General features: G+C 30.5%; 1 protein-coding gene across 4 annotated transcripts; it reads left to right on the top strand.

Moving 5' to 3' along the window:
• The first annotated feature begins 1,452 nt into the window (after positions 1-1,452).
• LOC118066463 (dorsal-ventral patterning tolloid-like protein 1) lies at positions 1,453-15,607 on the top strand. Of its 4 annotated transcripts, XR_004690253.1 has the most exons (18): positions 1,453-2,179; positions 3,549-3,609; positions 4,826-4,924; positions 5,203-5,298; positions 6,982-7,159; positions 7,467-7,493; positions 7,980-8,191; positions 8,264-8,471; positions 8,557-8,765; positions 8,845-9,079; positions 9,782-9,970; positions 10,067-10,312; positions 10,400-10,620; positions 10,734-10,916; positions 10,984-11,113; positions 11,737-11,924; positions 13,473-13,612; positions 14,327-14,461. XR_004690253.1 is itself a non-coding variant. In XM_035082508.1 (17 exons), exons 3-17 carry the CDS (start codon positions 4,834-4,836, stop codon positions 14,656-14,658), a joined length of 2,745 nt encoding a protein of 914 aa, XP_034938399.1. In that variant the 5' UTR covers positions 1,453-2,179; positions 3,549-3,609; positions 4,826-4,833; the 3' UTR covers positions 14,659-15,607. The 4 variants fall into 4 exon arrangements, 3 of the variants coding, with proteins under 3 accessions (XP_034938399.1, XP_034938401.1, XP_034938400.1); XM_035082508.1 differs by lacking the exon at positions 13,473-13,612 and having other exon boundaries at positions 14,327-15,607; XM_035082510.1 differs by lacking the exon at positions 14,327-14,461 and having other exon boundaries at positions 13,473-13,761.
• The last annotated feature ends 2,866 nt before the right edge of the window (positions 15,608-18,473 follow it).

Here is an 18,473-nt window from a genome sequence, read left to right as displayed (position 1 = left end):
GCTTTTTTTAATTCGCCGCAATCTTATATAATTTTTTTATTTAATTGAAAAAGTTGTCTCTGATTTTTAGTGTGAAGTAGTTAAAAATAAACATATTAATTATAAAAATGTCAAATATTAAAAAATAATAAAACACATGAGATACAAAATAAAATTTAACAATTGTTAACAATCGTTCCCTGTCATCATTTCATTTTTGTCCCGGGCTAGAAGATGCTTGAATTAAATGAAAAAAAAGTGTCAAAGATTTTGTGTATGAACCAGATGTATTCTACATGTCTCAATAAACAGTTGTATGTGAATTATCTTTTTTAATTATATATTGATGTTCACTATCTTATTATAAGTCACCCTCATTAAATTTATATACCAATTCACTAAGAAAGTAACATTTATAGTAGAAAAAGTCTTTCTTTAGTCATACAAAAGTTTTATGAAGCCACATAACTTATAAGCATCTTTTTATGCAAAAAAAAATTGACTCCCATTATAAAAATAATGCAGTACTTGGAAAAAAATTAATACAAGTAATTCTTTCAAATAATTTAGTTGTCTGATTTTGGAAAAAACTAGTCTATGTAAGAAGTTATCGTAAAAGCACTTTAATAATAAGAATCCACAGTGACATCATACTTTTTATTCGAATAATTAAATAAATTTGACCTAATAACATTGCTTTTGTTTGAACTAAAACTCATTTAAAGCAACGACAAATCTGTCAACTTCGAGAAGAGATTAAAATGATAATATTTTTCGATCAAAGTATAAAAATATATTTTCGTCATGTTGTAACTAAGTGAACATTTTAAATTCTATTTATTATAAATGTGACTAAAGAATTTTTAAAAAATGAGATCACTAAACAAACTTTAAAAAGTGTAAAGTCGAATATTTTATAAAATTCCTTATCAAAAAGTCATTCATTTGAACAAAGTCTTAAATTATCTGTCCTACCATTAATGTCTTCTTCCACTAGTTCATTTTCTCCATCAAGTTAGAAGGATAAAAAGGAGGAAAAGAGTCTTGTGACACGATTAGTGCATATGTATTGAGGATGAAAAATGAGTGGTCAGACGCATCATCATCTGCGCATCCCTGTCCCACTTACTGTAAAGACTTGATCATTTATTCTTCTAAAAAAATATTTACTATAACTAAACTTTTAGTAGCATTAAAGAAAATGTAACTTAAGTCAAAAAATTTTCCAAAATATATCAAGAATAAAATTCAAAGAAAATCAGTAAAATTGTTGAAGTAGCTGGCAGAGAATTTAATAAAATATGTAGTCAAAGAATTCCTGCATCCTTGTGGACCATGACGAAAATTCCACCCCAGTTCATGAACCTCATTCCCGCTGGATTCTCCCACTCTCAAGATCGTTCTACTCCCTCATGTTTTTAGCGACCTCTAGCAAGGGGATGTAACATGTTGGTGGTAGTCGAGCGCCCGCGCGTTCGAGAGACAGAAAGGAAGAAGGCTGCGTTAAAGGGAGAGAGACTCCAGTACGTGCAAAGTGGATACGAGTTCGTGGGCTTTTTCTCTCTGTAGGTCATCTATTGCGTGGAAAGTCGTTGAAACGAGTATATTAAATACAAAAACAAAAGTGAACACATTTCAATAATAACAACACAATCCATAAGAAGCCAAGTGAATAATGATAAACAACTTGAATAGATGATGGTTTGGTCAAACGTTTGGTGAAATAAGTGTCAAGCAGCAGCAGCAGTCGATGATCAAAACAATCAGATTGATGCTGAAATAACTGAAAATAATACTAAATAATGAGTACCTTGAGGCGTCATTATTGTGTCAAGAATGTGGATACGGAAGTCGAAGAAGTGCATCATCACACGAGGTCAGCTCACTAGCGTTGTAGGAAGCAGCAGAAAAAGGGAAAACGAGAGATACGTAGAAGAGAGAAGAAAGGAGTGTGCGCAAGCCAACAAACGCTCGTCTGCATTCAAGATGGTTTAGCTTGGATTTTTGGGGGTTTAAGCTGTCCAATTTGCACGAGAATTAACAGATCAGAAATACACGGGTAGCAATGTGGTGGTCGTGAGACACACAACAGCCACGCGAGATATCTCAGTGGACTAAAAACCAACCACGAGGCTCTAGAAAAACAATCTCTTTCCAGCAGAGGAAAGATTTGGAAAAACATGCCTAGGACACTATCACGGTACGTTTTATTTTTATTTTAATATTTGTTTTTAAACAGATTCAATATTTATTTGTTTTGAAAAGATTCAACTATTACTATATTGAATTTAAATACATTTTTAAGAGATGGTTAGCTATTGACCAATATCCCAAAGCATCCTTGTTAAGCGCATGGGCGCGGTTCGTATCCTATTACCCCGCCCTTTGCAGATCCTTGTACACATACAGACGTCTATAACTTCGTTTCTTATCTCATGCTTTCGTCTCTTGATACCTCAAACGTCATCATCTCCCAGAGCTTTTTTAAACCTCAAAACTTGTTGAGAATTCTTGACAGATGGTCCAATCCATCGTGTGATCCCATAGGATCGGCCATGTTTCCATCTGATAGTTGGCTAGAAATTTTACCAAGGATTTTTCTTACCTTTCATATCTTTTGCTGAGTTTTTCCTGTCACTGGAAAAATGAAAGAACCCACGGGATAACCAGATGTCAAATTGATAAAAAAAAAAATTGTGAAAAATGGTTATAAAGAAAATGAAAGAAGTCAGAAGAATAGTCCATTTATCTTGGAAAGTTTCATTTTTATATTTTATTTTATCATAGAACTTTGAGAATTAGGGCGTGGCGAAATTATACTAGTCTATTGAACTCAAAATCGCAATTTATTTTTAAATTGGTTAAAGATGAAAAAAATTTCATCAACCATTCAATTCTTTTTTCATGTACATTCAAGATATGACATTTCAAAGTAAATTTAAAAGCTGACTGTTTTGTGATACAACGTTTTGATTTAAAGTAAGGACTTAGCTTCTATTATTTGCTATTATTGTAGCAAGCAGGTTATTTCCTCTATTATGTTTGTTGTGCAAAGTGAAAAAATTATTTCCATTTAATAGTTACTTCAATACAACAGAACTTGATTTTATCAAGAAAATAATAAAGAAAGTAAAAGAGGAAGATAATGCTAAATTTAAAAGTAAATATTAAGATGGTGAAAAAATATATTTGTTTAAGATTATTTTCTCTGTGACTTGTCGTGTTTGTACTTAACGATAAGATTACAAGTAGAGACAACGTGCATAAAACAGCAGAGGAGGGCGTGGTGGGTTAAGGTACTCTATAATCCTACACCCTAACTTACGATGCATGGCTTAAGTGTTTTTGAAAAGGGTTGTTTTTTTCTTCTTCACGTTCACGTACTTTTATAGATTATATATGCGCAATATATTTGGCATTATCTATCAGAATTTAATTGGATTTTATTTTAAGATACTTTTTTAACGAGATAAGAATTTAATTCAAAGATAGTCTCTATGATCAATTATTTGTTACTTTTTATACTTAATTAAATTAGCATACTAACAAGTATTATTCATGTATTCTAGATGATCTCTTGGATCAACTTTCCTCGTGCTTCCTGGGCCTGGAATAGACACTGACGATATGGTAAAGTAGCAAGATGATAAATCACATTTAATGTAAAGGTCGTCTTGTTTTAAAAGAATAATTAATATTATAATTAAGTCACCTTAATTGTACAAAAAATTATTCCAAAATAACAGGTGATGTATGATACCATAAATTGTCTGACTTGTTTACTTTCTAAAAAAGAAAGTGATAAATTTCATTTAGCAAATAACGTGATTAGAATTTTCATTTATGGTCATTAGAAATGTGGTTGAAGAAAATATTTAGAAACCTGCAAAGTGAAGTATGACAATATGTAGTTATTAAATTTATCTTTTCGTAACAGGAAAATAGTAAACCTTTAATTAGCTTAGCTAATGCAATTAACTAAGCAATCAAATATTCGAAGGACTTTTTGACAGTTCAGTCATCGTTGTGCAACTGACGGAAGTTTAGTTGTTGACAGTTGAAAGAAAAGTCTTTTATTACAGTTAAAAAAGTTTTATTAAGCTAAGTAAAAAATGTAATTAATATTTCTTCAGTTGACATAACCATATTTTTATTAGATATTAAAAACATTGTCTCTTAATTCTCCAATAAATTCGGTAAAGCTGAAGTAAATTAACAGTTATCTGTGATTTATGCAACTGAATAAATCATTTAAGGTGAATGCACCCATAGTCGAGCAACTGAAGCCAATGATAGCTCTATAAGTACAGCACAAATCATCAATATTTTTACTTACATTTTATTTTAAAACCTTCTTAAATAAAATACATCAGTCAGTAGGATTTAATCATTATAAGTGGTATAGAAAAAAGTGGAATCTAAAATTTTCTTCATCTATCTAAGCACCAGAAAATATATTGAAAATTCAATTTCAAAAATTAGCATAACTCATTTCATGCATTGATCACAAGTTAAATTTGTTGATCGGTGAAACTTGAAGCAAACATGATTACCAACTATGATCAACCCCTTTTCTCTAGTGTAATGTTTGATTACTAATGAACAATTATTGATGTCATTCTGTTCTCATTGCTTTGCAAAAAAGTTCAAGAGCAAAATTTTCATCAGACGATATAAATTATTCATTTTCTTCTATCATAATTTTCTTAAAACACTCATGAATTTTTATGGATCTCGAACATAAGTTATTCAATATTCTACGAATATTCATGATAAGAGAATTGATAGTCCTTACAATTTATCAGTTAATTTGAATTCTAAAAGTAAACTGAAATAATAATTTCAGGACACAGTATGGCTTCGGTACTGTGGCATGCCTCTGGGAGTAGTTTCGTCTTGCCTGCCATCGTCTTCTTTCTGCTACTTTGTCCACGTGCTATCACAGGTCAGTGTCAATAATCTGACAAAGGATAGAGAGAGTTGGAAATAATGCAAATATTGACGTCAAATCGAATCAATCGCTTGGACGTCATCATCTTTGATGAACTCTCTTCCTTTTTCCTTACTTTATTTTAAGTAAAAACAAACAAAAAAAAGAACGTAATTATATAATGTGGTGCGGTGTGTTCCCGGTGGCGGTGGACTATTCTTCCTGGTGTCTTCTCTCTGCTTTTTAACACACGACTCTGACCTCTTCGACTCTACTTGATCGTGAAACATCAGCCCGCGAGGTAATTGATGTGCCACTGCCACAGCAAGACTTCGTTCCATCCCTATCGCCACCACCACCGGGACCCTTCACCACTGCCAAAACACCAAGTACGTCTTTTGACATTTTTATCAATATATTTATGTATTTTTTATATTATTTTATTACACGTATTTTATGCCCAACTTCGACTTTGTGAGTACATCTAATTATCTTCACGTTCAATGTTAATACAAGAGCTATATTTTTTTTTTAACAGCCCAAGTTGTCACGCAATAAAAACGGCCCGATAAGTAATCTTGATAAAATTGTTTTATTTTTTAAGCAAGACGAATTTTAGTAAATATTCTCCTTTAATAAATAAAGAGCGTATTTTTCTTCGTGCTGGAGACTTTACTTAATCTTTATTCCGTAACGTGCTGAAAAATTGAGTTGGGCCTATCAGATCTGTCAGACCAGTAGATTGCTTTTGCCTTGTTATCAGCAGTTAGCGCTTGAAATTTTTTCTATTCAATATTGCAACAATTATTTATTGAAAAAAAATATTTCAATGCATTTATGGGATTATTTATTAATTGTCTAAAAAAGAAGAGAAAAAAAATAACACTATAAGTAATGGAGATAATTATCAAATTAAATTTAGATAGCTTTTATTTGTGAAATCTTGATATGATAAAAACTACACATAGCTTGTCATTGTTGAAAAATAGTTATGTGAAAGCTAGTGAATGATTACAATTTTCAAAATGAGAAAGCTATGAAGATTAGAAGCTTTGATAACAGTTCGGCCCACCAATGCTTTGGAGTAAAAATCAATGTAAATTGCTCTCTATACACGAGAAAAACTCTATCATTTTTATCAGTGCTCTAGAATAATTATATTCTATAAAAACTGTTGAAATAACATTGCGAGCACGGTAGTAATTAATTTCATTCAAGAGCGAGCTAAATTACAATGATTTCAGTCTATTTTATCAAAAGTAAGCTAAACTTAGTTAGGTGATAAATTGGTTGTTTCAAAAAAGTTGGCAATTTCTTTTTCAAGTTTTTATAGAATGTTACTTTATTGGTTATTGACTAACATAATAATAAATTTCCCCTAGTAATTTACGATTTTTCAATTTGTTCTCCAATTTTATTGGTATCTAGAGTCTGACTTGTAAAAAAGATAACAGAAATGGTTGAATATTGTTAAGAATAATTAATATATGTAAAATAGCCGTATTGTTTTATAAAATAATTATCAATCCTATAGAGAAAAATGTTAGTATATTCACTTTTATTTTTTTTATTTGCAAAGTTTTATAGTTTTAGTTAAATGAATGGGTGTTTGAGATAGTAAAAAACTTACTGAATATCAACTCATTATAACAGAAAATGTAATCTAATTGCATTTTGTAATCATTTTCAATTTCAATGAAGATCTAAGAAACTTATTACACATAACAAATTAAATTAAAAAAAGAATCCCCATGAAGAAAGAAAATAATTCGTTACGTGGTTTTCTTTCGAAAACACAACATTACTTACTTTTTATAAAACCGTTGGAGTAAATAAAATTTTTCTCTCGTGATAAAATACTACGGACCGTTTTTATGCGTACAAAACAAGAAAAATTATTATAATTTATTGTGTAAATTTTATGTTCTATTTATTACGCAAATTTTTGTTATTTTTTTGCTGATGCTGACTATTTGCCAACAAATATTAACTCTAGACTGATCAAAGTTCCTTTGATATTTTCATCCTATTAACCAAAATTGTTATCAATGGTCTTGTTTCTCTTTTGACAGGGTGTGACCAGACATTTGTCAGTGTCAAAGATGGTCCGGAAAATGGTACATTTCATGCGCCTACTTTGATTAATCCGAAACGTGAATCACAGCAGTGTGTCTATACCTTCCTTGCAGCACCTCATCAACGGGTGGAAGTTGTTTTTACAACTTTTGGCCTTCGCGGCACTCCGCCAGAGTCAGTTGACATATAATATTACCATACATTTCAATGTCGCATGCATTAATGCATTTTTTTATATCCTGAATTTAAATTTTCTTTGGAAATTCAGTTTAAATTATTATTTACTATTTTATTTTGTTAATAGGCTTCACCTATGTTATCATTATATTTGAATTGATTTTTGTTGAATTTAATTCATTACTTCAAATTGTTGTTGGTAAAAAAAACAATTTGTTATGTGCATAAAAAAAAGAGTGAAAAGAGTGTTGAATATCGTAAATACGTGATGTGTAATTTGTGTTTGCTGCTTGGAATTTCATAGTGGAGCTGCTGTTGGGGAATTACCTGCGTGAGTATCACGAAATCTCTCTTGTATGCAATCTTATCACACTTTTTCTACTTACACACCGAGAAACACAGCAAAGAAATAAGTGGGAAGAAAAGACCAAATGGAAAGTTTCAATATTCATGAAGCTGAATGAAATTGGAAACTGGAAAAGCCTTGAATGCACAATTGGAAAAACGTTTAAATTTGTTTGACATTGATGTAGTAGTGCATGAAACAAGAGTGAAAAAATATTCTTTTGTCGAATATCATAACTTAAAATTCTTTCAAAATTTATTACAAAAAACAACAATCAATTGTCTGATCTCCAAAAGTGAATTAGTATTGGAATTATTCCATATTTTCTACAAATTACACGTCAAAGTTCTCCAAAATAATCCATTTTAAAACTTGGAATCGATCCAATAGCTTTTAATAATTCACAAAGACTTTGACAGGCATGTGATGAATATAATATTCCTCTTGATTAATTTTCCATGATATTTCCAGCTGTGCTCATGAGTACATGGATGTCTACACGGAGATACGATCAGAAAATGCAACCAAGCTGATAGAAACACCCTTCGGTGGGCGATATTGCGGCCCTATTCCACCGAGAAGACGAGTATCTCTCTACCGCGGGATTGCACTTAGTTTCTATACAGACAAGAATATCACGTTACCAAGTCTCTTTAGCGGTCGATACGCTTTCATCAACGCCTGTAAGTACTGAAACTTTTTGCTACACTTCTTCAATATTAAAGTCACTAATCATTGATTAATAAATACTGCAGCTGAGTACGAAATCGGAACACCAGCGCCTTATACACCATGTTCTTTCTTGGTAAATTCAACAGTCAAAGGCACTGGATCTATTCTATCGCCTACTTATCCTGGGACTTATCCGAAGGATCTTGTTTGTACGTACCGGTTTATCGGCAAGATTGGCCAGAGGATTCGACTTGAGTTTCGGGACTTTGACCTTTTTTATGGAGGTCCTCAGTGAGTTATTGATGCTTCCACTTAAGTATCACGTTATCATCGATCATTTTTAAAACCACCATATTTTTTGCCAATTTACCTACAGCTGCCCTTTTGACTATGTAAAAGTTTATGATGGATTGGATAATACAGCCCCAACAATTGGGACTTATTGCGGTCAGCAACGTAATTTGGTGCTATATTCTTCACAATCTAATCTTACTGTACTCTTTGTAACACTGCAGCGAACTGCAAATACACAAAATCGTGGATTTAAAGGAATTTTTGAATTTTCTGAAAGCTTTGTAAAATTAGGTATATTTGATTTTGATTTCAATTAAGCTAATTATAGTGAGATAATAGGTTAACAATCTTCTGTCGTTGATTATTTTAGATTTTATAAATAATTCTGGAGGAATGCATATACGAGGATCAGAGTGTGATCAGAAAATCTTGAGCAAGAAAGGAGGTGTGCCAGGATTTGTTGTCAGTCCCAATTATCCTTATCCTTACATACCAAAGGTTGTGTGTCGTTACTTTATCTACGGTATGCAGGATTCTCAGCATCTTGAACGTGTGAAACTCGAGTTCTTAATGTTTGAAATATCTAAAGGAGAAGCCAAAGGAGAGTGAGTACTTTTTGATTATTTTTCAGATTAAGGAGAAGAATAAATTCGTTTTATTCGTGATTTGGTGAAATGAACGAATTTATTCTTTTCTTATTCAATATCGAAAAAACCCACATCACTCAAGAAAGATAAAGATTTGAGCTTTCACGCAGTATTCTTGAATATTATTGATTCTCGAAAAACTTTATTTTGGCATACAAAGTGAAGAACTTTTCGCATGTGAGGGATCAAGAAAAAAAAACGAGAGACTTTTATCTTGATAAATAAATGCCTTCTGTCAAATGAATTTTTTTTTATCATTTATTAAATTGAAAAATTGATTCTAACGGATAAGAAGGGAAAGATAAATGTTGAATATTGTCTATACTTTACTTCTACTTGGAGCGACGATTACAAGTAAACTAAAAAGACTAGAGAATCCATATTGACCTCGTTGAAAAGAAAGGATGTGCCTCAATATTGTTAGGTACTTAAACCCTAATTGTTGAAGAAATATTAGCGATTTTAAATGAAAAACAGCTGGAGTATGATACACTTCATGTACTCTTAAAGGGTTAAAAAGACTTGATGGCTGCAATTTAGTGATCAATTATATATTCGTTTTGTTACCAAGAATTTTTTAAAAACTAAATTGCCATAATTTAACGACCAATTAAAGACAAGCTGTTTTATTTAATTCATTATAACATGTTTTTTGTCTAGATCCGCATGTACTGATGGATACTTGAAAATCTACCTGAAAGGTCAAGAAGCAACTGACTCGTACGACAAGTTTGACTATGAATTTTGCGGTAATGAAACGAATCCGAGCCAAATAGTTAGTGACGGGCCTCGTCTCGTTATGGTGTTCAGCAGCGGGGAGCTCAAGCAAGGCCGGGGTTTCAAAGCTAGGTGAGTATAGTTTCTATAGTATCGATCAATGTAACCAATAAAACAGTATTATATATATACTATGAATTCAATGGTTCTTAATTGAATTGTCAATAGGTATAGCTTTGAAACCGAGTACAAAATACCCGGTACCGCTGCACCGGACGGCAGCTGCACATTCACTTATCGAAGTTCCTCACGGAAAAAAGGGGAATTTAACTCACCACGTTACCCAAGTAATTATCCGAGCGATACAAATTGCACTTATCTCTTCTTGGGAACGCGCAATGAACAAGTTACTCTTGTTTTTGATAATTTCAAAGTTCGAACGAGTGTGACTAACGATTCCGTTGGATCTTATGGGTAAATCATATGATTAATAGTAATAAATCAGTACCTAGATGAGTTACTATCATTTGAAAGCTCAAACCTATCAATTTTTATTAACAGACCAATCACCTGCCAAGATGATTGGTTAGAGATTTACAACATATACCAAGATAGTACAGAGAAGTTAATTGGAAGATACTGTGGAATGACTGCGCCAGGTCCTGTGGAATCCAATCTCGGTGCTCTTGGTCTAAAAGTCATTCTTCACTCTGACTCGGAACACGTGTATAGTGGCTTTAAAGCTCGTTACACTTTTGATGTTGCTAAATCCATTTTCGGAGGTCCGTGACATTCTTCTGTTATTTCTCCTTTATATTGTTTCGATGATAAATATATAGTCATCAAATTTATTCAAGATGATGATACGATGCTTACGAAAAATTTGTTGTTCTAGATTGTGGCTCAAATATTAGCAGTCTCGATTCTGGAGTAATAACGAGTCCAAACTATCCTGAAAAATATGACGGCCCATCTCGAAATGCTTCCAGCAAAACTTGCAATTGGTTTGTAAGTGTGCGTCCTTACCACAGGATATTATTGAATTTTTTTAATTTTTCTGTGGAAGGTGAACAATCTGGTAAGTTTTAAGAATTATTATCTACTAAGAGATTTTTTTTTATTCCATATTTCTAAAAAATTTTCAGTCAGAGGATGTCCAGCTGCCGTTTTGAGGATGTGGCTTTCACAAACCTCTACGCCGATTGAATTGTGCGGTGGGAAACCTAACGATATTTCGTGGAGTTATTTGTCAGATGATCACAATATACGGCTTAGGTAAAACAAAATAATTATATCTTTTAACAACGTAAAATCAATTCTCTATTACATTGTTTTTTTATTTTTCTAAATCATGCATTGAATAGTATTTTTAAACTATATTAAAAGTCAGAAAGTATAAAATTTGATTTTTATCATCAATTTTAAAAATAATAATTGGCTATGAATAAATTATAAATAGAATTTTATTATTTTTAACATTTCAATACTTCTTTATATCTTTTCAAAGTGTAATAAAGCTTTAATGCTATCATTTTTACAGTACATAAAATAACACAAAATATATCTTTGTTAAGACATAAACTTTATTGTACTTTCAATATAAAATATTGACTTTACTCTTTCATTCTGGCACTTAGGTATATTGCTTCGTTTAAAATTTAACACTTGTAGGTAGTTGGATTTCAAAATAAATTATAACATACAATAAATAAATCATCGTAAATAACTCAGAGTTTAAATGACCTAAAATCTACTCTAAAAAAAAATGAAACCAAGTAATCAACTATGTCAACCAATAGAAACTTTTCTGTTATTTATAAAAAATGCAATAAAGAATTGAAATAAAGAGTAAATAGAACAGATAAAATAGAAATTAATAAAAAAATTCTTGATCGCAGCTTCATATCCTCTGACAAAGCAGTAGGACAATCGGGCTTCCGAGCTGTGTGGACTGAAGTGTCTTTGGCAAGCGAATGTGAGCCAGATGAATTTCAATGCAGTAAAAAAGGATACTGTATTGCAGACACATTACGTTGCAACAAAGTCAGGAATTGTGGGTCTGAAGATGCAACTGACGAGGAGAACTGTGAGTCCTGATAATCGTGAGATCAGCTTTAACTAAATGATATATATATAATCAAATATATATATATATACATCCACAAATATTTTAATTAACTTCTATCGCCCTATGGAATTTTATTGTCTCACTGAATTGTCCAATCATTTCCAAACTATCACTGAAACTATCACATCTTCGCTCTATCTGGCATAAACTTAAAAATCTTTCCATTTTATATATTTTATATTATTCTACTCACACCTTTTTTTTCATTTATATTCATTGACGAATGGTTCAATCCTTGATTGACTATTCGTTTACCTTCGTGTGTGATCACTATAATAATCTCTTATTCTGAACCGCATGCTTGTCTGGAATATGAAATACATGATTCGTTCAGTACACTGTGGATATACTTTCAATAAAAAAATATCTTTGAGCTTTTGAATAGCAGCTTTAGCATGCCTTTGAATAAATCTCTTTTCCACTTCTCGAATTTTTTAAATATTTTTTCCTGTCAACTAACAGTCACTAACTCTTCCATACTCTTTGTTGAGGCTATAAATTTAATGAGACTGATTCATGCAACCATGGATTGAAAAATTTTACTATATTAAGAAAAAGTCTCACAAATGTTCACATCAATCACTCAGGATTTTAAATGAATTCTCTACAATACTTGGAAAAAATAGACAATAATTGGTTTTACAAAAGTCGTATCAAGTTATGAAAACATGAAGAAAATAATTAGATAGAGCTATTTGAAAAGCTGAAAGATATGAGTATTGATTGTATAATTGAATGTGAATAAACTAACATTTTATCTTTTCATAGATTAAGAACTTTAATTTGATTGTGAACAATCCTACAATAGTCATGATTATTTAAAATGTTCTTTTTAAAGATATGAAATGTTCTGGTATTAAAAAAAATCGTGAACACCTCGTCTAATAATAAATCATTTCTTAATTCAATATTATTCAGTAATAAAATTCTTTTTTTATACTCAATACTAATTATGATTAAGCTCTCCATAAAAATGGGTAATAAATTATTCTAAGTTGAAAGAGATATTAATAAAGAGGGAGGAAGATAATTAAAAGTAGTATTATGATAAAAGTTAAAGATCTTAATCTTTTAATCTTCTATCAACGACAATTTCATTATATTATCAATGTATAGTGATCAGATACTGCACGAAGCATGTATTGCCACGACAATCCGAGCTATCATGAAATAACATTAATTAGTCATCAGGTACCCAAAGAAAGAGTTATAACTTACTATTGCACAGGCTAACATTCGGCATACTTTATTATCTGAATTAACAATTAAATTTATACTTTTGCCTTAATTAGGAAAGTTTTATGCAACAAATCAACACTTAATTTCCAAACAATACTAAACTTTAAATGTCAACCTGTGTTTCAATAGTAATAGCTTATTGATAAACGAGAGATAATTATGAATCTGATAATAAAAAAGAAGACTCAAACGAATGATAGGGTGATGGGTTTTTTGAAATCGGGTTTTTTTTGGGGCGTGGGTGACCGGTTATATGGTGTCTCACAGGTACAGCATCAGCCCCGCTGGCACTAGCATTGTCTGGAGTCTCTGACATGCTTCTTCTCTCTCTGTGCTTTGTGTTCGTGACCATCTGAGGCCTTCCTGAGGCTTCAAACGATCCGGCATGCTATGAACTCCCTTATCACGTGAGTCTACTCACAAACTTCACCGATTTTATTCACCTCGAGGACGTTCTCAATCGATTTACTCTCGTAAATAATATTTTTTATGCATTTTAATATCTCTATGAAAGGAGTAAGGGAATAATCACTTTCTCTTGATGTAGGTATACAAAATGTGCTGAGCAAAAAACACCTGAATGCATGAAAATACTGATTGTAGACTGAAATTTTATCTGCTTTTTAGCATATAATGCATGTTCAAAATCTCAATGTTTTTCAATTATCTTTTCACTTTTTTTTCTTCCATTTACAATTTTTCATATTTGCACAATTAATATTAATATGTATTGTGGACATTAGATCATTTTTTTTTATAATAACGATGTATTAATCATTTTATAAAAGCAGCAATATTGAATTTTAAGATGGAATATTCAATTTCGCGAAATTAATTGAACGTCCACGAATTAATCAATTCAATACAAATAATTTTAAAAAAATCACCCAATGGAGAAATTATTTTATAAATTAATTAATCATTGCAAGATAATAATGTAGTTTATATGAATGACTAATCTTTCAAATAAGAGTAATCCAATACTTATTTAACTCTAATAATGATATTTTTTATAGCAAATAATATTTTTGTAAACTTGTGTATGAAAAAAATAATTTCTTTCAAGCTGGGTAAGTTGAGGAACCTTTAAAAAAATATTATAATAAAAATGTAATTTACAGGTACAATCACAGTGCCTCCAGTGAGTTACGCGGTGCCAGTGGGATCTGCAGCAGCAGCTGTACTTCTAGCTCTTATTATCTGTCTTTTGTGTCATCGTAAAATGAAAAGACGCGTCGAAGAGATGAATATCGATGATTATCATCCGGAGCCTGAAGATTTGGAGGATTATATTTTCCAACATAGCTACTACCTTCGTTCATCAAGCATTCACGATCAAGGAAATCCTCCAGAAGAGTACAATGATCATTATCATTTGGGCCCGTCGAGCCCACGTGATGGTGAAATTGAGCATGTTTGCGGTGAAGGGAGAAATAGCCCTGACAGCCCGTGACTATCATCAGCATCATCTTGGTGTCATTGTCTCTATCGACTTTTATGTCGATCAGCATCATGTGCGTTATTGCGTGTCTTTGGAACGCAGACTATAGAATCGCGCCTAATGTGTAATAAAATTGTTGTTGCTGTTATTGTTGTTGTTATTGTTGCTCATGATAATTCGAGCAGCTCATTCAACGCCATCAACAGCCATTCATACGGAGAGTTTATTGTCATGAAAAGGAATAAATCGTTTTTGTCAATATTTCTAATAAAAATTGTTCTCACTTACATCCTGTTCAAGGATCATCATTGGACGTGGGCGACGATGAACACCAGACAGGGACTTGGATTAAACATTTTTTAAAATTTTGTATGTGTCCTATATATGGTCTTATGATATCAATGTGCAAATATGCTGAGGAACAATTCGAAACTAAACACAGAGTTGGATCAATGAAATATATGTAGATTCAATGATGGAAAAAAATTCTAACATTACATAAAACTTAATTTTGTATTTTTTCTTATTTTTTTAAGAGTCAAACTCTAATTTAGATTGATAATCTTATCAAGTACTGTAAAATAATAAATTATTTATATTTTTTTAGTCGAATTATAAAAAAAAAGTATAAAAAGTTAACGGAATGTTAATCATCATCAAATATATTTTCTTGATCAAAGTGAAATTATTTCTCAGCATGAATGTGTTATATAGTGTAGATAAACTTGGTATAACATTAATTTTAATATAAAACGTCGTAATTTAGATAAAATATAATGCAGCAGACTTTAAATACTAAACAAACTGTTCGATTATTCACATCAGGAAAGACATTCTAAGTGCCCACGTTACAAAATAGTTGCACAATTTTTAAAAAGAATTTCATATGTAGGCTGGTACCTGCGAATCATTGTAGAAACAACGCGTTCTTTAATCCTTTTATACATTGTACTGAAAAAAATGAAAAAATAAAAATGCTGTATATTTTACATTGAACGATAAAAACCGTTGTTTCAAAACTTTATATGATAAGAAAATCGAAGACGAAGCGATATATATTCCTTAAATCATCAAAAATTAAAAATCCGGAATGAATGGTCCACTAATCGTAGTTAAATTTGAACGATGGCGTTGGAACAGAGCAAACGTAAGAAATAAACGCGATGGTGGATGAAAACGACACATTTATTGAAATAAATTGAGTAAAAAAAAATATATATAAATTGGTCTAACGTTAAGGGTCTAAAGAAATGAATTACTTTGTCATGGCGATAGTCAGCCAGAATTTGTATAGATAAATGAAGAGAAGAGGTCTATTTACAGACATCTGACCAGTCATTATTCATAATTATAATTAGTTTTCATAATTAATTGATATGGAATGATATATTGAATGAAAAAAATTGAGGACCGAATATATTAATAAGTTTAAAAAAAAAACTCCAGCGATACGAGTAGAGGAATTTAGTTGAAATTTTAGTATCGTATGAAATGCGCACATCTTCAATTTTGTACAGCTAAGGTACATGATATCGAAGTTTTCTTATCGAAATGGTGAAATAAAATTGAAGCACCGGCATTTGTCAATACTTCTTATTGTCCTCTTGAAAAAAATACTCATGAAAAAGAATTTAAATGAAGAAAATTTTTTAGAAATAATAATTTATTTATATAAAAAAGCATTTATTTATTACGCTTTGTCATGCAATTATTTTTATTGCAGTTCGTAAATAAGTAAATTCAATAATACTAGAGGACAAAGAAGTTAATTAACAAATAAATGTTTGTAAAAAGATAAAAAGTGTAAAATTGAAAATTGATTGCCAATCTTCTAAATTCTAAAGTCAGATAAATGCATTAAACACATTTAAATAATAATTATAAAACAATGATGATTAATATTTAATAAATAATAATATTAACATTATTAATAATTAATAATGATAAATATTGCTGTAATAACACCCTCGAGTATGTATATGTATATTTCACATTAATCGCTGCCATTGGAGCTATACCAAAGTATATTCTAAACTATAAAATAATTAAAATCGTACCATTTATGCGCACTGAATATAGAAACGAAAAAACAGATTAAAATGCATAATTCATAAATAAATAGTAATAATAAAATATAAATAAATTTAAAAATAACGATAAATATGTAACGTGTAAAAGGGGTAGGTTTGCACGTTAACATAATTCATAAGTTTATAGAAATTATAAGATAAATAAAAAAATATATATATTGGTGGGGCCCATGAAGATTGAATATTTGACGAATTTTGAATAAACATTAACGACTGATATAAGGTTTATTGCAGTTTAAAAGAACAGAAAATAAATGATACGATTATGAGTATGATATTTAAAAATGGGGAAGCTGGAATCTGTTGCTCATTGCGCATTGAACATTTTTCTTAAGTGCAAATTTTCACATTTTATAGTGTAACTCAGAGAAAAGAAATTAAATAAGAAAACTAAATAATTATTAATAAATAATAAAGAGCAAACATGAAATAGTGATTAAATAAAAATAAATGAAATAAAATAAAAAAAACTTCATATAATAAATAGCTGCAAGCAGTTTGTCAAGTAAGACTTATTGATATCGAACGACTGTGTTCAATTACTTTTTGCTGAATGAGAGAAAAATAATGTGATAATCATACTCAAGTAAAAATAAAAAAATAACAGATTCACAAACATTACAGTTTTTATGTAATTCTTCCGATTTTTTTATAGAAATGTTTCAGTCCAAGTAACCAATTTCTGTAATGAAAAATAGAATGATAGATAAAACTTACATCACTATTTCTTCATGAAAAAACATATTCAAGAGTTTAAAGTGTGATTGAATGACATTTTAAAAAACTTCAATTATTCGAACTGTATAACACAACTGTTCCTTATAAAACTGTCATTTAAATACATTCTAATTACATTATTATTTTTGTTCTCTCACTGTGCGAATTTGCCAAAGCTTTTTTGTCTCAAGCTTGATAATGAATCGAAGTGTGCTATGATGAACATTTCAATTATCACGCGGTGCATTTTTATTAATCTGTGATGTGAATGGACTATAAAAAATGAGAGATAAGAAGTTTAAAAAAAAAAGATGAAAATCTCTTTGTAAAAATGAATGGTGAGGCTGGAATGATTATGAAGAAGTGACGATTCTTATCAAATTGATTGTAAAAAACAACCAATTCAAAGTCAAAAAACTACAAAGAAAAAATCATAAAATGGATATAATGATGCCGATTTTTTCAACATCTAAGGTATATTAATATATTAATAACTTAATGTAATATTAGTATAAATAGCAAAACATGGAGGAGGTGTGAGTGTGGATGTTGTGTATTAGTTGATGCAATAAGAAATTATTAATAAAAGTGTATAGAGCTTGAGTAGCTGATTTTAATAATCGACTAGGCTGAATGAGAAAAAGTATGAATTGTTTAAAATATTTATTCATTTTTTTATTTTTCAATTGCTCAGATTAAAGCGAACAAAGTTTTTAAAAAATTGAGTCTAATGAAAGACAGGGTTTAATATGAAAAAAAAAAATCATTAACACCATGAGATGAACTTATCAGCGATGAAATAAATAAGATTACTATTAAAAAATATGAGGAAAGCAGATGTGTGAAAAAGTATCGAATTGTACATATTATTATATATTCTGCGAGTTTTTTCTTAAATAAGTCGTACGGAAAATAAAATAATCGTGGCATGATAATTAAGCATCGCGTAATACTGCCGCGAAGCTCATTGTTGATAACATTTTGTGCTTCCTAATACCATATGACTATGACCGTGAAGTT

The sequence above is a fragment of the Chelonus insularis genome, unplaced genomic scaffold (genome assembly GCF_013357705.1).
Source record: "Chelonus insularis isolate UGA/USDA-ARS -01 unplaced genomic scaffold, ASM1335770v1 contig_346_pilon, whole genome shotgun sequence".
Classification (NCBI taxonomy): domain Eukaryota; kingdom Metazoa; phylum Arthropoda; class Insecta; order Hymenoptera; family Braconidae; genus Chelonus; species Chelonus insularis.
The sequence above is the reverse complement of the archived record's forward strand: the minus strand, read 5'-3'. Positions and strand labels throughout refer to the sequence as shown.

Coding starts and splice junctions, on each gene's coding strand:
- LOC118066463 (XM_035082508.1), top strand. CDS start 4,834: ATGGCTTCGGTACTGTGGCATGCCTCTGGGAGTAGTTTCGTCTTGCCT. Junction 8,472..8,556: donor CTTTTTTATGGAGGTCCTCA/GTGAGTTATTGA, acceptor ATTTACCTACAG/CTGCCCTTTTGACTATGTAA. Junction 9,080..9,781: donor AAAGGAGAAGCCAAAGGAGA/GTGAGTACTTTT, acceptor TTTTTTGTCTAG/ATCCGCATGTACTGATGGAT.